Source organism: Nipponia nippon, unplaced genomic scaffold (assembly GCF_047370975.1).
Source record: "Nipponia nippon isolate SJK-2023a ecotype South Korea unplaced genomic scaffold, ASM4737097v1 scaffold_4, whole genome shotgun sequence".
NCBI classification, from domain to species: Eukaryota; Metazoa; Chordata; class Aves; order Pelecaniformes; family Threskiornithidae; genus Nipponia; species Nipponia nippon.
Genome location: NW_028262358.1, coordinates 35364862 through 35387730, shown reverse-complemented (window position 1 = coordinate 35387730; position 22869 = coordinate 35364862). Strand labels below are relative to the sequence as shown.

The 22869-nt window shown below is 50.8% G+C and overlaps 1 protein-coding gene across 5 annotated transcripts in view; it reads left to right on the top strand.

Annotated features, from left to right (window-relative positions):
- ABCC10 (ATP binding cassette subfamily C member 10) overlaps positions 1-22869 on the top strand; it is a 24689-nt gene extending 1820 nt beyond the window's left edge. For 2 of the 5 annotated variants that reach the window (XM_087774458.1, XM_087774459.1), the window contains exons 2-22: positions 6483-6679; positions 7660-9028; positions 10309-10536; positions 10747-10903; positions 11610-11749; positions 12228-12307; positions 12455-12626; positions 13621-13719; positions 13953-14142; positions 14530-14607; positions 14999-15190; positions 15622-15757; positions 16152-16347; positions 17151-17494; positions 17666-17835; positions 18140-18300; positions 18719-18972; positions 19294-19439; positions 19922-20019; positions 20197-20309; positions 22359-22869. In XM_087774458.1, coding sequence (XP_087630584.1) covers positions 6519-6679; positions 7660-9028; positions 10309-10536; positions 10747-10903; positions 11610-11749; positions 12228-12307; positions 12455-12626; positions 13621-13719; positions 13953-14142; positions 14530-14607; positions 14999-15190; positions 15622-15757; positions 16152-16347; positions 17151-17494; positions 17666-17835; positions 18140-18300; positions 18719-18972; positions 19294-19439; positions 19922-20019; positions 20197-20309; positions 22359-22494 — 4620 coding nt within the window. In that variant the 5' untranslated portion in view covers positions 6483-6518 and the 3' untranslated portion in view covers positions 22495-22869. Of the gene's footprint in view, positions 1-5797; positions 5922-5941; positions 6069-6482; positions 6680-7659; positions 9029-10308; positions 10537-10746; positions 10904-11609; positions 11750-12227; positions 12308-12454; positions 12627-13620; positions 13720-13952; positions 14143-14529; positions 14608-14998; positions 15191-15621; positions 15758-16151; positions 16348-17150; positions 17495-17665; positions 17836-18139; positions 18301-18718; positions 18973-19293; positions 19440-19921; positions 20020-20196; positions 20310-22358 lie in introns of those variants that run through there. The other 3 variants (XM_087774457.1, XM_087774456.1, XR_015708181.1) reach the window with 3 other exon arrangements.

The window sequence follows — 22869 nt, the reverse complement described above, 5'->3', positions numbered from 1 at the left end:
TGGGAGTGGCTGGGTACAATTGTGTATTAAAACTAACTGCCCCACCTTGACATTTTCTGAGTGAGCGCACCACTACACAGGCTCAGGAAATACGCTCAGTTATGCCAATTGTCAAAATAAGCACAAGCTATATAAAGACTATCTAATTTTCCGTTACCATTGTCCACTCCTCCCCCTTCTCTTCTAAGGTTGATAATGTTCATCAGTGATGTTAATTCAATTATAAGTATCCTGGGGTAAGAGTTTCATCTCTGAAGATGCCCAGCAGACTGTGCATCTGCTTCTGGTGGGAGCAAAACACAATCATGGTGGAGGCAATGGATATTCAACCTGTTCTAACTAACTAGCCTAAAGCAGCAGATGGTGATGCTTAGGGGGCCACAGAGCTGTGCTTTATGATAACTACAAAACTGATGTGTGTCAGGTACTGAAAGGCTGCAGTCGGGTCTCCCTGGAGCCTTTTCTTCTGCAGGCTGAACAACCCCAACTCTCCCAGCCTGTCTTCATAGGAGAGGTGCTCCATCCCTCTGATCACCTTAGTGCCCTTCGTCTGGACTCGCTCCAACAGGTCCATGTCCTTTTTATGTTGGGGGCCCCAGAGCTGGACACAGTATGGCGGGTGGGGTCTCACCAGAGCGGAGAAAAGGGGGAGAATCGCGTCCCTCGACCTGCTGGCCACTCTTGATACTGCCCAGGATACGGTTGGCTTTCTGGCCTGCAAGCGCATGTTGCTGGGGCACGTTGAGTTTCTTATCAACCAAGACCCCCAAGTCCTTCTCCTCAGAGCTGCTCTCAATCCATTCTCTGCCCAGCCTGTATTTGTGCTTGGGATTGCCCCGACCCATGTGCAGGACCTTGCACTTGGCCTTGTTGAACCTCATGAGGTTCACATGGGCCCACCTCTCCAGCCTGTCAAGGTCCTTCTGGATGGCATCCCTACCCTCCAGTGTGTCGACTGCACCACACAGCTTGGTGTTCTCTTTCCTCATTAAAAGGAAAACCATGTTTTCATGCGTTAGTGTCAGGCATCTATGTCAAGTGCTCAGTTTCACCAACTGAAATAAGTAAAAACAGCCTAGCAAGAGGGAGAAAATGGACTTGTTTGGGTTTGGACATCTCTTCCATGCTGTTGCTTTCTTTACATCGGTTTTAAAAAAAATGGTTTTAAGCCACAGTTTGGCTTCAAAACAGTCAAGATTAAAAAGCCACAAACCCAAGAAACCCAGAAAATTCTTTTTTTTTTTTTTTCTGTCAGAGTTTTATGTAAAGTTATGCATATAATATCTGAAAGCTTTGCAAAAAGCCAAAACGTGAAAATACTTTTTAACTGCTTTTTGCGTTGTATCCAAAGGAGGTCTACAGGAGATGTCCTGGTGTTTTCTGGTGATAGATTTCAGTGGCATTTGGAAGGTGAAGCAGTCCAGATACCAATAACTATTCAGAAAGTTCATTAAAACATCTATCTGCACACCAGTAAGTAAACTGATCAAGGGAGGAATGGTTAAAAAAAAAAAAAGCAAACAGCCTATGTGTTGTGGTGTTAAAAGAGTTCAGAAGAGAAAAATTCCATTTGCTGGAGAAAAATACCTGACTGACTAGTGCTCATTAGCATTTTGTAGCACCCTGTCATCTTACTGAGCATCGATTTACAATTATAAACTCATTCTGTACTAGCTGTAGTGTCATCTTTCAATCACATGCCTTCCTGAGTTAAGTCTGAGCACCCATAGTGGGATTCAGTTAAATTATTCCTAAAATCAGTGCTGAAATTTGGGCCCAATGGTGCAGAGCAAATTGAGAGTTTTCACATCTTTGCAAGAGGAAGCACTACAGTTTGTCTCAGGGAATGAAAAAGCCAGACAAGGTCCTTACCTGCTTTGCAGTTTTTTGTAATACTCCTCTGACTGGTGCTCCAGACTCTCACTGGACAAAGGAGGTGCCAGTCAGTCTGCTCTGCTCCAAGTTCAGCTCCCAAACTGCTCTTTGGAATTCCAGAGCTCATCTTTGAACTTGCAATTAGCTGCTGCTTAGAGAGATTTTAGCTAATTGGATGCTGAGGGCAATGTTGGGGTAATAAGGTGTCTCTGAATTCTCATTAGGCCTCAAATAATAAAGTAATGGGAGCAAACAGACATTGAGAAAGAAAAGAACAGAATGAGAAAAGTTAGCAGTAGCTCAGTATGAACAAGTAAACAGAAATCAGAATTGAAGTTAATTCAGGTTGGACTGTTAGGTTAAAAAGCAGTACAGTAACAGAGAAAAAGATAGGACCTTAATTATATTTTTTTACCTTCTTACGTCTGAGTCGAGACTAGATCCAGGGGCATGAGACAAGTATGCAGCACTCCCTCTAATGTTAAATGGCTAGGCTACTAGTAAGGACAAAGACATTTTCTATGTTTTTATGACAAAATGAGTGTTCTTGTGAGAAGGTGCGGTGGAAGATATTCCTCTGTCTGTTGAACTTTGCATTAATTTTTACCCTGGAAAACAGGGCAAAATATGTATGTTTTGTCTTCAGGTCCAGGCAAAGCAGCCAGTTCATGAAAAATTTTGGACTGAGCCAAGTAATCAAGCCTTCTTTGGTCATGATGTCATGGAATTTGAGGATGGTTCAGCTGATAGCAGAGCCCTGGCTGGGAGTACAGAAAACGCATCCAAACAGACAATTGCTTTCAGAGATTTTTACATCTCTAATTACAAGGTTGATATTTCTGAATTTAGGGCTTGTCTAGGCTGGCTTCTATTTCAGTTCAATATTTACTTTTAGCTGGGAAGCGGCATGGGCATGCAGCCTACACTTATTCCCTGCCGCTGAGTCCTGGGACGGGTATTAAGTAATCTGTTACAAAATAAACTCGTAAGAGAAGGGGGGGCAGTCTCCCTTTGCCAGATAGCTCTTCCTCGCTCTGGGTATAGCAATCTAGAGCATTAAAAAACTCTGGATAATAGACAATGAATAAAATGTGGCCTGCATTGGCCTGTGGAGGCGGATGAAATTAAACCTGATGTTGTTTTGGTTTTTTTTTTTCCATTCTGAATGCTCTGATTTTTTGTTGTCAGGTGTATAATTATTTATAGTGCACAAGGTGCTTTGTAAGCAATATACCCACAAGCCTGTACTCCACATGACGTACATCTTAAATCAGTCAAATAAATGTCATAGGCGGTAATATTCAGGAAGAAGGGAAATAGCCGAAAGGGAGCACGAAAAGGAGGAATGTCTATTTAGATTCTTGCCATATTCCTATTTAAATGTACTTACGCAGAATAGGCACCAGTGATTTCAGATCAGTTAGGGTGGATCAGTATTCGCCTAGGGTTCCTTTTTTCTTTAAATACCCTTTATGTTTGTGTTCCCGTATGAGTGTGGATAATGCTGTCTGGAGCAAAAAGGGGTCTGTGACACCTGAAAGCTGTCCATCTTTCAGTTGAAGGGGAAAAGTTCACAGTGTTGAACGTGAAGAGGTTAGGAGAGATAAGCAAGCAGAATGCAGCATGTGGAAAAGGAGAATGCTAGAACACAATATGGCTGAAATGGAAAAGCTCTGAGAGTGATTAGCGAGAGAGAGAGGGGATGGTCTTTGTTGTGATATCTGAGAACTTCTCGGGTATTTTATTAAGTCTGGGGAAGTGGTTGGGGGTTTTGGTGTTTTTTGTTTTTTGTTTTTTTAAATTTGGAAATAAATAAGACATCAGAACCATGAAATCTGAAAGTTTCACTTGTGTGCAGCACATGCTCTAGCCTCACACATCCCTATTTGCTGTCTTGAGAGTTTCACAGCATTTTTTTGAAGGGAAGCTTCCTTAAGCAGAGACGACATAAAACTTATTGTCAAGGCCTCTACAGGAAAGTTTATTCTAGAAACTTTTGGACGACCTGTGGGAGAAAGAGCAGACTGGCCAAATACGTGCAGTGTATGGTATCAGTAGCTAGCTTGGTCGTGAAAAGGCAGCCTTGCAACTCTGACACACAGGCAAAGATCACTTTCAGGGCTGTGAGAAATCGGAATCCTCAGAGGCAACAATTAAACAAGGGGGGAGAGAGAGAGAGAGAGGTTTAGGAAAACGGCACTCTCCTCCTGCTCTTTTCAAGGAAACTATGATTAGAGGGTACTGTGGCCTCCAAGCTCTTGCTCTTATCTCTGCTGTTTCACACTCCCTCAGCCAGATCGCTCTGTTTTCTCAGAGCGGAATGTTACTGGTATTTTCCTTCCTCAGCACCCCACTGATAACACTTCTAAGCTCAGAGAATGCTTTATTGTATCGCTGATGAGCTGCGTGTTGAAAGTTAAGTTTGCTACCTGTGATGAATTATTTACAGGCATATGCTAATTTTCCCTGGCAAGAGAGAGTACTGAGGGAGGGTTCAGGAAAGTGAAGTATCCAGAGCATCTGCTATAAAATCAGCAGTAGCAGCTAAAATTTCCAGGTGGTGCGGCGACGTTTGCGGCACGCTCCCGTTAGCGTATAGCAGTCTGGAAGGGACGAGGCCGAGTGTCCTCTCAGGTTCGTTTCCTCTCAGCTGGAAAGTCGAGCGTTTACTCGCTCCCCGCAATGCAACCTGCTCGTGTAGTAAAAACCCGAGTGTCATATTCGGGGATGCCGCTTGCACGTGTGTGTTTATGCTCTGGACAAAGAGAGTCACTGAGCACAATACAGGTAGAAGTGAGTGGATTTGTTTAGCTTGTGTTGTTCAGGTGATCGCATTAGGTTAACGTAACGCTCTCGCTTTATATGGCTATTGCTGCGCTGGGAGGGCTCTGCCGCTTTGGGTATACTGATCTGTTGTTGGCAAAGTGCTCTTGTAGTAATACCTGCTGCGAGCAAAGAAAGCTGTACCCATAAAAGCACGATTATACCCATAAAAGCACATTTATACCCATAAAAGTACTGCCTGGGCCGTACCTGCCGGCGCTGACTTCTGGAAGCGCAGCGGTGCAGAGATATTCCTGTGCTGGGCGACAGAGTTAGGCTGCAGGGCTGTGACCTGCCTCTGGCGTGTGCCGGTACAAAACGCTGCCGGCCAAACACGATCGGAGAAGAAGGGGTGGCATAAATGAAGTCACCAGGAAGGAACTAGAGGAATTTTGGGGAAAATCACAGTTGCTCATGACCGGGGACTGATTTTTAGTGCGTCTTTAACTAGAAGATAAAGGTCTGAACGAGCTGTGCGTGTTCAATTCGTTTGCTTTTCCAAATTCTCTCGTGCTGTTGACCGAACCCCCGAGCTCCCACGGGTTCGCCGTCGCCGTGGCCGCCCTGAAGGCGGCGGAGCTGGAGCTGCTCGGCGAGAGACGCCCGCCGCTCCCGACCGCGGGGCCCTCCCGCGTCGCCTCCCCGGCAGCCTGCGGCCGGGCCCCGGGCCTGGGCCGCCGCCGGGGCCTGGCGCTCCCGCCTCCGAGCGGTCTCCCCGGTCCGGATCGCCCGGTTTGACTCGCGGTCTCGTTTCGCTGCCCGCCGGCCGCTGCTCGCCCCCGGCTCCGGCCGTACAGTGCCTCCCTTCGGGCCCGCCCGGCGCCAGGGCTGCGGCGCGTCCTCCCGGCCCGCAGGGGGCGCACGGGGGCGGCCCTGCGCCCTCCCCTCCCGCTGCGGCGGGGCGGGAGCGGGGTGGGGGGACACACGCCGCCGCTGCGCGTCGCCCCGGTGGGCGTGGCCGGGGGGGTCCCCGGGGGGTCCCGCCCGCTGCAGGCCACGTGCCGGCCGCTCCGCCCGCCCCCGGCCCGGCCTCGGCCAGGGCTGCACCGGCGGAGGGCGGGGGGGGCCGCCATGACAGGGCCCGGTCCCCCGGCTCCGCTGCTGCAGTGCCCCGTGCCTGCGTGCCGAGCTCGGCCCCGCTCGGAGCCTGTGGCTCCCAGGCGGTCCCAGGCTGGAGAGTGGGGCCCGCCGGTGCGAACAAAGAAATCGCTGTAAAGCCCCAGGTGTGCTTCAGCAGAGGGACCGGGTCCCGCTGGCTCCCCTGTCCCGGGGGGCTGGAGGCGCCGCCGGCTGCTCCGCAGGGACCCCGGCACCCTCCCCTGCCAGCTGGCGGGCGTCGCGTGTCGCACGCTGCCCCGAGGAGCACCGCGGTGAGAATGGTTCCGAAGATGGAAACGTGATTGATAGAGTATTGTTCAGGCAGCTCAGAATATTTTTCAGAGGGATCAACAGAAAGACGAATGCTTCCCCATGTTAGTTTCAAAGGATAAACTGACCGGGGGGGAAAAAAACAGCCTGGAAATAAGCAGAAAGCTTCAAATTCCCAGAGCATTGAGGTCCCAGGGTGACTTAAGGGGACAAACAACATAATTTATTTTAAGCTGGCGCTTAATCATTTTGTAAAGCAGATGACACGATAGCAAGGCTGCAATAGCAGGGCCCGGACTGTCTGACCCAGGAAGTTGCCTCTAGCCCTATGTTCATTCCTTATCGCAGTCCACCTTGGGCTGGGGCTGTACTTTCTCCATTTTGTACCTCATGCTGGTTTTTCTTTTCTACCCTAGGAGCTCCTGCCTCTCACGTTGAATTCCCAGCAAAGGATGGAGAACATCCTGGCTGGTTTGTGTGGGACCGGCCCAGAAGATCCACTCCCTGTGTGGGTTCATGGCAGCGTTGGCCATTGCTTTAATCAGCTGACATTAAATGTGATTCCTCATGTGATCCTTGCAGCGGTCAGTGCCTGCTTCCTTGGCACTCCAAGGTATGACAACTAACTTGTCTAGCTCTTGATTATTATGCAGGACTGGAGGTGGGGTGGAAAGGCTGGAAATTAGATCTCCCTGTAGTGTGCTGAATATGTAATTAGCGAAGGACACAATATTATAGGGCTATTATATTTGTCAGCATCTGTCCTAATTCAGAGTAATGTGTACAGTACTGTGTACTCTGGTCCCTCCATTGCAGAAAGGAATCCAGAAAGAATAGAGAGGGTAGTGAGCACAAGATCACTTTAATTTTCTTTATTTTAATTTTTATTATTTTAAAATTCAAAATAATTTCAGTGAATGGGGATTGGGAAAACTGGGGAGAATCTAAATCCAAGGTGGTATGGAAGATGTGTATAAGGTAATAAGGGGTTCAGAGAAACAACAAAATGTTTTTATGTTTACCTTCATCTGAAATTCATAAACATGGCAACATTCACTGATACTGAAAGGCCACAAGTGACAATGAATCAAGTGATAATGAAATATTTTGTTGGGCAATAGATTATGGACTTTACATACACAGCATCACTGAAACCAACAGTGATAAAAATAATGTTTCTAGACCAAATATCACAAAGACAAAAGAAATCAAAGATCAGATATGTGACACAGAGAATTTGATCATCCAGAATTTGTGTTAAAGAAGTTAAATATACTTTTTTTTTTAATCCTCAAGGGTTGGAATCTGATTTAACCACAAAATATCACAGTTTGCAAACAAATTTCTGTAGAGAAATGCTATTCTTTGGTAGCTCTGAATCTCTGGTATTGATCAGATACTGAGCTGTATTGACCTGGTCTAGTTTAGCAACGCCTACAGTCTGAAAAAGTTACAAATCTAGGGAAGTGAATCTAGGAGGTTAAGTAGGAGTGAACAGATAGAGGGGGAAGAGGGGAGGAAGAAAGGAGAGTACTGAGTGAGAGGTGATGGAATTTCAACTGTAAATTTTCTCTCTGCTCTTTCCTCCTGTAGATCTGGCTCCAGGGTGCCTTGCAGGCCCGGCTGGGGATGCAGAATCACCGCCTCCTTTGTACTTGCTGGTCTGTTTCTTGCTGATACCATCCCAGCCACCATTTCTCAGCAGGAGCTGGGCCCTGTGTACCTGGAAGTGCTGGCAAATGGCACTGCTGCCCTGACATGGCTCACGCATGGCCTCGCTCTTCTCATGGTCTTCAGGTCCATTCATGGCCCTACCAGGGGCCCTGCAGCACTGGCTCTCCTCACTCTCTTAACCCTACCTTCCTTCGTCATCACACTGGTGTGGTACTGCCAAAGTGGGATAGCTTGGTCCCCTACTCACCCTGCTGCCTCCTCCAGGTTTGCCATTCTCTGTCTGCAGCTGGCCTCTCTGCTTGTGTATGTGATCGGCTACCTCTTACCCGCCACTGGCAGGCAAGACTTCCTCTCCATCAACTGCTCCTGGCAACAAGACCAGCTCGTCTCAGAGTCAGGGACCCCAGTGCCTGATCAGCACAGAGTGGCAGAAGATGGTGAGAGCTGGCTCTCGCGCTTCTTTTATGTTTGGATGAACCCTCTTATGCAACGTGGCTATCAGTGGAAGCTGAACCAGCCACAGGATGTCTGTGTGCTTCCTCGCCAGCTCCAGGCTGCCAGGGTCTGTGATCGGTTCTACTCTTGCTGGCAGAAGAAGGCAGCTTTGCACCAAGTAGAGGAGGAGACGGTGTCTCTTACTAGCCCAATTATTGCTGGAGGCGATGGGAGTAGCGGTGCCCCGGACAGCTCACACCGTGCCCAGGAGGCCGTGCGACTCTTCTCAGTCCTTCATGCGGCCTTTGGGCTTCGTTTCTACTCCCTTGGGCTTCTCAAGCTGGCTGGCAACCTGCTGGGTTTCTCAGGTCCTCTGCTTCTGAACCTGCTGGTGAACTTCATGGAGTCACGGCAGGAGCCCCTGAGCCATGGCGTGCTCTATGCCCTCGGGCTCTTTGCTGGCTCCTTCCTGGGCGCTCTCTTGCGGAACCAGTTCAGCTACGAGGTGAACAAGGTGACGCTGATGGTGCGGGCCGCCGTCATCTCTGCCATCTATCGCAAGGCTCTGCGTGTCAGCAGCACCAGCCTTACCCACTTCACTGTGGGGGAAATTGTCAACTTCATGAGCACAGACACCAGTAGGTTGGTCAACTTCTGCCTCAGCTTCCACGAGGTGTGGAGCCTTCCTTTCCAGTTTGCCATTACCCTCTACCTCCTCTACCAGCAAGTGGGAGTTGCCTTTCTGGGAGGCTTGGCCCTGGCACTGCTGCTTGTGCCCATCAACAAGGTCATAGCCAACCGCATCATGATGAACAACAAGGAGATGCTGAAACACAAGGACACACGGGTCAAGGTGAGGGGCAGCTGGTGGCTCTCTGAGTTTATTGCTATATTTTCTACCCGTTTGTCCCTAGAACGTTGGCTTTTTGTCAGCTTGCCGTGATCCCAAGCAGATTAATTGAATCACAGCTGTTGGGAAAAATGCAAGAGGGGGCACGCGCGTGCACACGCGCGCACACACACACACACGCTTGGTTCAAAAGTGTTTCAGGGTGATGTAGCTTCACCACCCACAAGATAGTGAATGCTTGTCTTGCACCCTGGACTAATTCAGGTTCCCTTGCAGGTTTCTTTTCTGTGTGTAGTAGTTAAGATAGGTCTCCTGATTGCTTCCTCTAGAGATGCTTCTATCCTGTTACTCCAGTAATGTTATCAGTGGTGACGTGGCTTGCAGTCTGGACAGAGACAATGATTACAGATGTAGTGGTTTTATATCACTCGAGTGTGGCACCCTCAGTCATCTTTTCCACTGCTTCCTGCATATTTGCAGTGCCATCTCTCTCCTTGCTGCATGTCAAACATTTGATTCCCACCTTTTAGCCTTGTATCTCAAATGTGAGGGGCCAGCATTTTCACTTGCTATTTCCATTGTGCTTTGGAAGCATGAAACATAAGTCAGCTCCATGGCAGACCTGTTGGGAGCTTTAAAAATATTTCTCTTCCTGACAGAAGGTGCATCTAGTTGTATGGGGTATGCTGGACCTTCTCCAACCACTGCAAGACTGGTTTGCTGAGTGAACTCTCACTTTTTAGTTTTCTTTTATGTCAAGCACAAACACATCTTGGGTTGCTCTGCACATGCTGACCTGAGAGCTGGAATGAGAGGTCGGCATGCTGCAGGGACACCTGAGCTGCTGGATGTGAGCCAGCTGGGCTCTGGATGCAGACTAGCTGTGTCATGGCAGCACCAGGCCTGAGAGTCAGGTGGTATTATCTCAAGGCACTGTCAGGCCAACGTAGGTAAATGACATCCAGGCTGGAGCCAGTAATTCCACACATCCCTTCACCTGTGTTGCAAATCCTTCAGCTGGGAAGTAGCATAATATTTTGCCTTTGCCTGAGTCGTACACAACACAGATGGCTGAGGAAGCTGGCGGAATGAGTGAGAGCAAAGTTCCCAGTAGCTGCCACTTGAGTTTATGTCTTTGTTAGCAATAAATGGTTCCTGGTATCTCTAGCCTGGCCCTTAGCAGGAGGCAACGGCAAACCTGGCACAAGCCCAGATGCCTAGCTGGCATTTGGTGTGTTAGGCAGATACCGGTTGCTCTATGTGCTCTTCCTCTTTGCCTGCAGCTAATGACAGAGTTCCTATGTGGCATTCGTGTGATCAAGTTTTACGCCTGGGAGAAGCACTTCAGCACCAGGATAAATGCCTGCCGGGCTAAAGAGCTGCAGAAGTTACGAGCCATCAAGTACTTGGATGCTGTGTGTGTGTATCTGTGGGCAGCACTGCCTGTTGTTGTCTCCATTGCCATCTTCATCACCTATGTCCTGTTGGGTCACCAGCTCACTGCCACGAAGGTGAGTAGGTAGTAGGGAGAGCTCCAGCCTTGTCTCATGCAGAGGACAATCTGCAGTGGGGCTGCAGTCCTGAGGCATCTTCTCTGGGAAATGAACCCAGCCTGTGTCTCCCCACAGCTTTTCAGGCTCTCACTGGTGAAGCTGTTTGGAGGATACTAGGTGCAAGGGAGGTACTGCCTCCAATTCATGGCTGTTTCCTTACCCGTGCAGGTGTTCACAGCATTGGCCCTTGTTGGGATGCTCATTCTCCCCCTCAACAGCTTCCCATGGGTGTTGAATGGGACCTTGGAAGCCAAAGTTTCCCTGGATCGAATCCAGCATTTTCTTGAACTCGTGGACCAGGACCTGGAAGCTTATTATGCCCTAGGTAATGGTGAAGGATGCTGCTGGGCTTGGGACTCTGGGCGGGGGGCATTCGGAACAGAGAGCTGAGGTGTGAGGCCCAGGGGCAGTACTGGAGGGCAGCTGGCTGTCACCCTGTGATTCAAGATGTTTGGTTGTCAGAGGCAGGGTGAGGCACTTAATTTCTGTGGAAATCGGGAGACAAGGCTATAACATTCCTCTTTACCAACCGTAGGCCATTGCTTGTCCCCACGGAGCCCTGCCGTTAGTGTCCCTTTAGAAGAAGCTGCTCCTTCCTCTGTCCAGAGCTCCTCTGGCACTGAAACCATCAACAACCTTGGCTTTGCCTGGCAGAAAGGCTTGAGTGGGTGCTCCTCTCCTGAGCCATCTCAGCTCCCTTTCTCTCCTTCCTTGCCTTTTGCCAGCTCCCTGCCATTCTTTTACCTTCAACAATAATAAAACCGGGTTATCCTTACAGTGTCTCCCTGACAACCAGCAGGTCACCGTGTGTGTCTGGTGGGAGCTGGAGGAGAGAGGTGGGAGGTATAAGTTTGAGGGCAAGTCAGTAGGCAAGTGTCTCATTCTGTGGTTGGGTCAGGGGCATCATGGCAGTGCCCTGTCTGTGGTCTCATCCCTTTGGGAACAAAGATGATAGTATTTGTGATGCCAGGTGGCTTTCATTTTCTGGCCTTCTCAGAGTAGTGCAATGCTGTGCTGCTTTTCTCTTGCAGATAGCCCTTCAGGTACTGCTACTGCCATGGAGATGCGATGTGCAGCCTTCTCATGGGCGCCAGTGGAGGAGGAAAGCACCAGGCAGCCTTTATCCGCAGGCACTCTGCAACTGCATATTGAGAACCTGTCAGTGAGAAAGGTGAGCAAGGATGCAGGAGGTAACATAGAAGAATGGCACTAGAGAAGCCAAATAATGGAGCAGGGGTGGCGTGTTTTCATGTTTTCCTGGCCTTATGAGCCATGCATCAAAATCTTCTCTTGGTCAAGAGGCACAGGGCACATATTTCTCAGAACTGAAGGCTGCTGGAGGAGATCCAGGCATGGCTTATAGACAAGAGATGAACCAGCTCCCTCTGCTTTCCGCCACTGCTGCAGGAGAGGACTGAGCAGGGAACACAGCTGGGCTCCAGAGTTAATGCTCCTTGCACTCTTGTGTCCTGCCATATCAGGATTCTGGTTTACCCAACAACTGTACCCAGCTCTGCTGCTGAACCTGTGAGATGGTCCTAGTTTAAGACAGCAGTCAGCTTTCTTACAGTCTACGTGTGGCTCAAGAAATCTGGACAAGCCACCCACTGTTAGTGCATCAGGTTGCTCCTTTTCGTTTCCCTTTGCAGGGGATGCTCCTGGGGGTTGTTGGGAAGGTTGGCTCTGGCAAAAGCTCTCTGCTTGCAGCCATCACTGGAGAGCTCATTAAGTAAGTAGCCTAAAGACTCCTTTCTGCCTGGTCCCTCCATGCCATGGCAGGCAGGGACTATCCAGTGCTATCCCTATTTGTAGGCCATTTTGATCTGCCAACAGTTCTCCTTTGTTGCCTTTCCACCCACTTCTGGTGTGCTTGCAGACAAGGTGGACAAGTGTATGTTTGTGACCTGGAGCAAGGATTTGGTCTGGCCACACAGGAGCCTTGGATACAGTTTACCACTGTCCGTGAGAACATACTTTTTGGGCGGGAATATGATGCCAGGTTGTACGAGGAGGTGGTGGAGGCCTGTGCCCTCTCCGAGGACCTGAACGTGAGTGCCTAAACTGTAAACCTGCCTGGGCCTTCTTGGCCAGCTTTTGCATCCAACCTGAGCCTCACTGGGAGCAGTTCTCATTCTTTCAGGCTATAGACTGCTTTTCCAATGTCCCAATCACACAGCGTTACTCTGATTACCAATCACAGACCATACCTGGCCCCACGGTTCTTTGAGGTGTGAAGTCACTCTGGTAGCACTTTGGATGGTTTCTTCTGCTGTTGAGCCAAAAGCTCTTGATCCTGGGGAAAGGAGATACTCTTACAGAGCTGATGACTGCTGGGTTTTTCAGGCAGAATCTATCAGCAGCTGATGCTTTTTTGGATCAGAAGGAACTTTCCTGGGATCTGGAAGGGCTGAGTCTGTGGTCCTCCTGTCAGTAATACACATATTGTAGGCTTGAGGCTTATGGCTATATTAGCCAGTAAACCTGGTTGTTATATGTCATAGGAAGCTAGCCTTTTCCTCCCAGCTTATAACCTGATTTTCTAAAGTGCCAAGCACTAGGAGCTCCTGTTTGCTTTGGCAGGAGCTATGAATACTCTGTAAAGGCAAGATATTTATTTGGGAAGTAGTAGACTATGCCTATGCTACCAAATCAAGAGGAAACTGTTTCCAGCTACTGAAACTGTGGTTTTTATTGCTAAACTGTTTGGATGGGCCCTGGCATGATTTTGGTGCAGACACAGCTCTTGCTCTCCCACAAAATTCCCAAGTGCAATTTCAGACTTATCTCAGACCAGAAGTTGCTCTCAACGGGTAGTTTAGATGTGGCCACCTTATTCTGGAGTGTAAGAGAGTTTAGTTGCATAAACGCCAAGCTTGCCAATTGTCTGCGGAACCAGTGTATAGACTGATGCATTGTTTAATTTTTGGTAAGGTGTCACCCTAAGGAATTACTGCCAGAGGCAGGAGAGAGACCCCAGTGTTCTGATTTTGGGTCCCCAGTAGTTTCCTGTCCCTTCTAAATGAATTTTCTTGAATGTTTCAGATTTTACCAGCAGGTGACCAGACAGAGGTGGGTGAAAATGGTGTGACACTCAGTGGAGGACAGAAGGCTCGAATAGCCCTTGCCAGAGCTGTTTACCAGGTAAATAGCAAAGCAGTCATGCTGTGGCAGATTGTGCCCGGTGCCAAGTCAGATGTAAAGAAGCTGGAAGCACCCAGCTGTACTATGTGCTCTGGCAGCATGTCTTAAACTGCATCGTACTGGCCTAAAGGTGCTGGTGGTGTGCCACACGGAGGCACTTGCACTTTTCTCTGCAGCACTGCCTGCTCCAGCAGGGCCAGCAGCTGTATTCTTGCCTTTTGTCTTCCTCTCAGGAGAAAGAGCTTTACCTCCTTGATGATCCCCTGGCTGCTGTTGATGCAGATGTAGCCAACCATCTTATGCGGAAATGCATTCTCGGAGTTCTCAAACACAAGACCAGGATCCTTTGCACCCACAGGACGGAGTTTTTGGAGAAGGCCGATGCCTTGTTGTTGATAGACAATGGCAGGATAGTTAAGACAGGTACACTGGCTGTCTTCTCAGGCATTCATTTGCGCCTGTGTGCCAGTCTTGGAATGTCTTCAGCAAAGACGGACATAAGGGAGTAGGATTAACTAGTGGGGAACCCAGTGATAAAGAGCTTGAGGACACTGCCTGTGGGCAAAGATGGAATGAAAGGGAATGTGCAGATGCACAGATAAAACAGGACAGCCCTAGAGGTGGGGAGCCGATAAGGCAGAAGGCCACAGCAGGTTGTATGGAGCAGGGCCTTCAAGGGTGCAGGTGCTGTGAGAGAAAATAGGAAATGTTATGAGAGAGCAAAACTGGGCCATTTCATAGCAAGAGGCAGTGAGTAGCTGGCATCTGGTCCTCACAGACTCTGAAGCATTTGCATGTCTCTCTTCACAGGCATACCAGCCGATATCCTGCCACTCGTGGAAGCCTTCCCCAAGTTGAAGGATACAGACAAGAGGCAGAAGGATAAAGGTCTGTACCTGGTGAGCTTGAGGGTGGCTGGGGCAGCACAGCTCAGCTGAGCACCCAGGCAGAACCTGTACTAGGCTGCTGGCCTTAGAGCAGAGCTCCCACCAGCTTGCTCTGCTGTGGCAGTGCTGATCTGTGGGTAGCATGTGCATAAAGGGAGAGGAGGCCCACGTATCCTTGGGTATTGGTCTGGAGCGGTATTTGAATCTGTTGTTCCAGTTGTGGTCCAGCTTTGGATGAAGGTCTGCCAGGATTGGTGCATCTGTCTTGAAAGGGGAGAGAGGAGGGAAGAAGAGTCTCCCTCATAGCCTAGACTTGCTCTGTTCACAGCAAGGAGGAACTGCAGGAGGAACTTACATCGCACTGACCTTTGCTTTTGCTTCCATTCCCACAGCCCCTGATGAACAGGGCCAAGAAGAGGCCGTAGAGACAGAGGCAGAAGAATCAACCCAAAACAATCATCTCGTCCACAAGGAGGAAGAGAAGAAAGAAGGGGCAGTGGCTTTTCAGGTGTACAAGGCATATTGGCTGGCAGTTGGCAGCTGCTTGGCGTTATCCATCCTCTTCTCACTGCTTCTGATGCAAGGTGAGGCAGTGGCCCATCAGCACATCTCTCTTTAGACGTTCCTCTCCTCTCGTTCCCTGGTTGCATGGAGTCCAGGGAAGAAAAGAGGCCAGGGGTTTAATCACTCCCTCTGCAGCAGGAAGACCCCTTTTCTCTTCCCCAAACTAAAGTAGCACAGTTGGGATAGGACACATGTGGGAACAGGATCTGTTGTGTCACTGCTGCAGTTGCATGTCTGCTCCTCTAGCAGTGCCCTGTCGCTGCTGCAGCTCAAGGTTGTTCCTTTGCTCCTGCTCTACTACCAAGAGTGGAAAGTGAAGGCAGGGGAAGACTAGACTGGGCAGCGAGACAATAACAAAAGTTGTCCAGCAGCTTCCCCTCCAGCTTTTCTGCTTCATATTTGCTGAGTCGAAGGTTGAATCCCTCTTCATGCAGTCTATCTTTCTCTGTAGCATCCAGAAATATCTCAGATTGGTGGCTGTCACACTGGATCTCCAGCATATCCCAGACAGCAAATACCTCTGTGATGGTCTGCTCAGCTTCCCCGCCTTCCCCAGAGCTGCTTCTCTTCTCCATTGTTGGGCTTGTGTAAGTGAATGCTGGTCAGGAGATGCCAAAGCAAACTGGAAACGCACTCCCATTTTGCCCTTAAGTGCATTTCCTGTGAAGATCCTTGTTGAGAGCGGGGATAAACTGGCCACCCCACTTCAGGGGATCTGTGTGGCTGCTTTGACAAAGAAAGATAATTGAAATCTCTGACCTGATGAGGTGATTTTTGCCTGCGGCTGATGGAAGACCCCGAGTTGCATAGTAATCAGAGTGTTTGTCCCAGCATGCCAAAGGGGTGGTCTCTCATAGGAGTATCAGGTTGAAGTATTCCGGTTTCTCCTTGAGTATGCTCCTGGGTTCTCATGACCTGTCTGTGAGTTTACTGTCATGGGAACCTTGGCAGATTCATAATCTTCCTCCTTCTGTGTTCCAGCTCCCCCATTCAAGCTCTGGACAGCACCCCAGTCCCTTCCAACGGTTCACTGGATGTGAATTTCTACCTGATAGTTTATGGGAGCATTGCAGGGGCCAACTCCCTCTTCACCATTCTTCGGGCCTTCCTCTTTGCGTACGGCACTATCCGCGCTGCCACTGTCATTCACAACCGGCTGCTCCAGAGGGCTCTAAAGGTAATGGTCAGAAAGTCCAGGGCAGGCTGGGGCTCCTGCAGGTCACTCTGCCCTGACATTCTTCTCATAGTTGGGAGTAAGGGTTTGGGAGGTGGATTAGGGTTTCTGCTGGTATTAGCTGATAAGCTCCCCTTAGGACTATATCCAAAAATTGCTGCACCACAGCCAGCACAAGGGGCCAATGAGCTAGGGTTTAAAATGTGTCCTGTAAGGCTTTTTCCATTTCACGGAGAGGTGTTTTATGGCTGGCACCTGCATCTGTTCACTCATTAGGCTTAGATATATAGCCAAAATGATGGCCAATTGAATCATAGTAGCTTTTGCAGGATCATGAGCTCAGATTCAGATAAGATTGGAAGGAGTCATTAAGCAAGATTTAGGGCTCATGCTGGTATGTACCAGTTAACTTTCTTTAGGGTTTGGGCTTCCTTGGGTCCTCAGGCTAGAGTTAGAATTAGAGGATTAGAAGATAGGATTAGAGGGTAGGATTAGAGAATTGTCTGACTGGCTGCTGGTGGGCCCGTAGGGGATCTGAGCAACTGCTGTCTTGGTAGCTATCTGCCATTCACTACAGAAGGGCTCCTTTCTTTTACCGTGCGAACAGCATGAGTTGTTTGGCTGTGAGTGGGTGCTGGCTTTGGGGTCTGAGATTTCTCCTCCAGCTGAGGAAAGGAAGGGGGCTGTGGTAGCCACCCCTTTGTGGCCTTATCTGCTCCCCTTGGTGCTGCTCTCCTGGGCACTGTTCTGTAGCTGGATCTCACTGCAGCTGACCGAACCTTACTTTCTGGTTCCCTTGTTGCCAGGCCACAGTCACCTTCTTTGACACCACACCAACAGGCAGGATCCTGAACCGCTTCTCCTCAGACCTGTACTGCGTGGATGACAGCCTGCCATTTATCCTCAACATCTTCCTGGCCAACATGTACGGGCTCCTGGGCATGCTGGTGATAATCACCTATGGCCTCCCTTGGATTGGTCTGGTCTTACTCCCTCTGGCTGCTCTCTACTTCTCCATCCAGCGTTATTACCGGCGCACGTCCCGGGAGCTCAAGCGCCTTTACAGTGTCACCCTGTCTCCCATTTACACTCACTTCTCAGAGACCCTCTCGGGACTGACCAGCATCAGAGCCATGCGGGCAACACAGAGGTGAGTGGAAAGAAAGAGCACCCAGAGAGCCAGAGCTTTGGCTTTATAGACCAGGGCTGTCCTGATGTGGGGCTGGTTACAGGGTGGCGGGAATGCCCCTGGTCTGGGGCAGCAGGAATGGAGGTTGAGTGGTGCACAGCCTGGTGCGAACCTCTGTTGTGCATCTGCCAGGTTTGAGTTGGAGAATCAGCTGCGCCTGGAGCAGAACCAGCGCTGCCTCTTTGCTAGCAACACAGCAATGCAGTGGCTGGACATCCGCCTGCAGATGATTGGGGTCGCTGTGGTTACTGCTATTGCAGGAATTGCCATCATCCAGCACGAGAAGCAACTGGGAAATCCAGGTAGGCTGCCAGGGATTGTTCTATGCCTGCTCATAGGCTGTGGCCCAGGGGTTCCTCCTCTCCTAGTCCAGAGCTGCAAATCTCCCTACACCAGGGCAGGATCCAGAGCTCCTGCTCCCTGTCCCTCTGCAAGTCACCCACAATGTGGTGCTTCAGCTCCTGTCCTTCCTCCTGCATGTCCCCATACTAAAGAGGGATTCCAGACTCCAGAGTGCTGACTTCTCCCTTGTTTCTTTGTCCTGCCAGCAAGATCCCAGCTCTTTCCCTGCCAGTAACATTCTTGCTTATGTTTTTGTCCTCACAGGACTTGTGGGCCTTGCACTCTCATACGCCCTGTCTGTCACAAACCTGCTCTCAGGCCTCATTTCCAGCTTCACTGTGACAGAGACCATGATGGTGAGTGTGGAGCGGACAGAGGAATACACCACAGACATCCCCATGGAGTCCCAGGATAAACTGGTCCAGGTAAAAGCTCAAATATGTTCTCAGGGACTGGCCCATCTTCTGGCTCTGTGCTCTGCACCTGCCTCCTGGGGAGATCACAGGGTTCCAGTGAAAGAGTGGAGGGCCCTCACCCACAGAAACTGCCTTGATTGCTCATCTTTTACCAGCACATCCCCTGGAGGGGATGAATCTCTGGCAGGAGATGGTGAAGGCTGGAATGACAGGAAGGGGTAGGAAAGCAGAACAGGTCCTAGGTCCAAGCTGTGAGAGAAAAACAAGCCTAGGAGTGGACTGGAGATGGAGCTGGCTGTGCATTGGGTGTGCTCAGAAGCCAAGCAACCATCCGAAGGGATGGATGGAGCTTGGCCTTTGGGGAGGTGAGGCTGAAGATGACAGTGGGTCATGGTCATACCCTGTCTCACCCTGGTATCCCTCTTAGGTTGCTGCTGACTGGCCAAGCCAGGGGCTTGTGGAGTTCCAGCAGGTAGTCCTGGCCTACCGACCAGGCCTGCCCAATGCACTCGACGGTGTGAACTTCACTGTTTACCCTGGAGAGAAGGTGGGGATTGTGGGTCGCACAGGATCTGGAAAATCCACCCTTTTCTTGGCCCTTTTCCGCATGCTGGAGCTGAAGTCAGGCCGTATTCTCTTGGATGGTGTTGACAGCCAGCTGGTGGGCTTGGAGGAGCTAAGGTACGGAGGGCTGAGCAGAATGGAGGGCAGCCAGCAGGGCCTGGAGGCTGAGAGCTGTCAGTGGTTGGGTGCCAAAGGGAAGAGTGAGGAGCAAAGGACTCACTGTCATGGCACCCTCTTGTCTGATTGTGGCAGCTTCTTACAAGTTGCTCTGTTGTTTCTGAATGGCTGTGCTAAGGAAACCAGGCTCAATATGTGACCCATGTCTCTGTGCCTCTAAGATACGCAGCAAGCCCAGACCCCCCACCCCAGGAAAAAAAAAAGGCCTTTGCTTTTCTGCAGCACCCACCCCATAAGCCCTCAGCTCTCATTTGCTTGCAGATCTAGGCTGGCCATCATCCCCCAGGATCCATTTTTGTTCAGTGGCTCAATCCGAGAGAACCTGGACCCCCAGGGAAAACGGACAGATGCTGAACTCCACGAGGTGTTAGAGCAGTGCCACCTGCGGGATGCTGTTACTCAGATGGGTGAGTCTGAACGCAACGAGAAGCCGGTTCTCCCCCCTGGTACTGGGGGAGGGGAGAAGGTGTCAGCTCAGTCAGGGAGCTGAGGAAAAGGAGCCAGGTGGATGCAGTAGGGAATTGGTTAGGTGAGGCCACACGAGGACCAGGGTGGGAACAGGTCAGTGGGATCCTGGTGACTTTCCCTGAGATTTAGTGGCATGAGACTGGCAGGTGATGGATTGGGTGGCGGGATCTTGCTGATGAGACCAGGCCCCAGTGGATGTTAGAGCAGAGCCTGAGAGAGAAGCCAGCCCCTAGTTCTAGGGGAGCGTGGCATCTCTGTGCCAGTCATTGCTTGCGTCCAAGCGTAAACGCTCCGGTTCCCAAGGCCTAGGCCTGAGCAGGATTGGGATTTTGAGTGCTACTGGGAAAACCCCAGACTGGGGGAGCCATTTGGTGCCCGGTGCAGAGCCTGGTGGGGTGACTGCTGAGCTGGACCCCTGCAGGTGGACTGGACAGCGAGCTGGGAGAGAGGGGAAAGAGCCTGTCTGTGGGACAGAGACAGCTGGTGTGTCTGGCAAGAGCCCTCCTGACGCAGGCCAAGGTGAGTGCCCTGTCTCCATTGGAGTGAGGGGGAGGGTGGGCTGCTGATGGTCATGCTCCAGAGTTGGGGTGTAGTGGTAACAGACAACCTGTGTCACCTTCTTGGGCTGTCCCTGGGCAGGGATTGGGGTCTCCCCTCTGGTGCTTTGGAGCTCCCTTCACTCTCTGTCCCTGGCAGGTGCTGTGCATCGATGAGGCCACAGCCAGCGTGGATCAGAAGACAGACCAGCTGCTGCAGCAGACCATCCGCCAGCGCTTCACTGACAAAACCGTTTTGACGATTGCTCACAGGTACAGAGGAGGCAACACTCTGTGCCTAAATTCATCCTACCACTCACAGGGAGTGGTGGCTGCGCCTGCCGTGCCTGGGCCTTGAGCTGAGCAGGGAGGTCTCCGTGATGAGGCTTGTCAAGTGCAAAAGGCTGGACCTTGGCTATTTGCCTTTTCTGCTTTCTTAGCCCCTGGGTGCTGGGAACAACTGGATGTGAAAACGTTGTACCCAGAAACTGGGGGACAGCAAAGGGCAAAACACCGCATTGTATGGCAGATGGCTCTTCCTGGGCATGCCTACTGGGACTGGGAGAGTGAGTCGGACCTTGTGGTTCTGCCAAATTAGGGCAAGGAGCAATGGAGAGCTATCCTACAGAAAGGAGCAGCGTGGAGACCCGGTGTGTCTGCCTCAGTAGAGGGCACTGCAGGACAGCAGGCGGCAAAGGGCTCCAGCCAGCTCCTGGCCCGGGGAGGCAGCATGCCAGATAGTTCTGTTTTCCAAAACCCTGAGTTTTGGTCCCAGCCTGCACCCAATGCCGGCAAGCTAGACACTGCCCAGGCAGGACAGGGCAGCAGTGTTTGCCCCGCAGCTGAGAGATTTAGTGTAAGAGTAGGGGCAGTAGATAGTCACAGGTGGAGGGAGGAGGGCAAAACATGAATACCGTGGATACTGAGAAGGGATGGGTTAGCATTAGGCAGTGCTCCCACTCTTGCCAAGTGGAGGAGAATTTGGAGGAGGGTTGTGCAGTTGTATGGAGGGTGTTTTCAAAGCAAAAAGGTTACCACAGAAATAAAAATCAAATGAGCAGGTGGCAGGGGCTGGTGTCCTGCTGCACAGAAGTGGGAGTGATGGATGATAGGCAGGGTGGGCTGGGCCTGGCAAGTAAATCCAGTGGGCCTTGTTAAATACATCAGATAGGAGCGAGGCAGGAGGGGTGTGAAGGGAATGTGGTTGCTACACTGGGATATTACACATAAACAGAGTAGAAAGGGAAGGGCACTGTGGGCTGAGGTGTGTGTTTGGGTTGGGTGGGGGGAGGCCACCTCTGATGGAGGAGTAATTAGAGAGGAGAACCAGGAGAGGAAGGAGTGGCAGAAAGCAAGGCAGCAAGACTGGGTTGAAGATGGCCCCGGCCCTTCTTCCACTGGGCCTGAAAGGAGATGGGGGAGAGCAGTAAGGAGGGAGAGGTGGTGATGGGGTTGTTTTGTACCCCTGGTTCTTCCATGCCTTTCAGCTTCGGATGAACCATCAATTGGATGGGTGAAATCTAGGATGGGAAGTGACTCTGTACTTGTCCCTTGCCCCTCCAGGTCACTTCCAGTGCTGCAGCCTGGCAGTCTTTTGGGGATGAATGTGTAACCAGAGTCCTGAACTCCATAACGCTTTTTACCTGCTCAAATCCTGTGCAGTGTCTTCCCTGTGACTTGCAGCTTTGTAGGGCTGTAGTTTCGCACAGAACAGTGCATGACTGTGCAAAGGCATTCCTGCTGCCCTGTCTTCCCTCTCCAGGGCCAGAGGTTGCTGCAGTCTGGGCAGAACTGGGCGCATATGTGTGCTGCAGGTGCTGTGGCTGGCAGTCTGGCAACTACAAATCCACTGGTGGTGGCAGCATAAGCAAAGATGCCAGACTGCTGGGGACTGGCAGCTGATGTACAAGTCCATTTCTGCTGCCCTCAGGAGGTGGCAGGTGAGGAAATGTAGGGGCAAACAGAAGCAACTCAATAACTCTCCAGTGGGAACGGAGACATCTTGTGCAACCCCAGAACCCAATCAGAATCAGAATGAGTTCTCCCTCCGCAGAGCTTTCCTCTGCGCTCCTGGTGCCCTGCCATGCCCATGCCCAGCAACTGGAAGGTATCGCTGTGCTCTCCGAAGAGGTGGTGCATTTCAGCAGTGTGCAGAGGCTTTCTGGGGAGCAGGACTGCAGTGTGCCCCTGAGTGCACAGGGAGATGCTCCACAGATCCTGATGTTAGACATGTCTTGGGCCACCCCTTGATAGCAGGGGAAGCAGTATCTGGGGTTTCTCCTCAGATCCACTAACGTGTGTCCTGGCATTTGCTGTCTACAGGCTGAACACCATCTTGGACTCAGACCGTGTGCTGGTAATGCAAGCTGGGAGAGTGGCAGAGCTGGATTCACCCACCCGCCTAAGCCAGAAAGATGGCTCCTTGTTCCAGCGCCTCCTGCACAGTGGGCAGCAGTGACCTCCCTCCTGGGCTGAGCCGAGGCTGCCCTACTGGCTCTGTGCCTGGCTTTCCTCTCACCTCAGCCATCAGCCATGTCCCTGCAGGGCCAGGAGCTGCTGAGGTGAGGGAAGGGGTTATTCCTGCCTGCAGACAGCAATTGTGCGTCCTCAGGGACGGAAGCATGGCACTGCGGCCTTTCCTTTAGTAAGGAAGATAGGACCTGGTGTTTGGGGCCATGCAAGCCTGGCTGGTGGGATACTGCCTCCCTCCAAGGCTCCCCTTTGAGATTACAGAGGGATTTTTTGCTCACTGAAGAATCAGTGACTCCTAGTCTGAGACTTAGTCTCGCATGTGCAATTTAAAATAAAGTGGAATCATCCTTGTCAAGCTCCA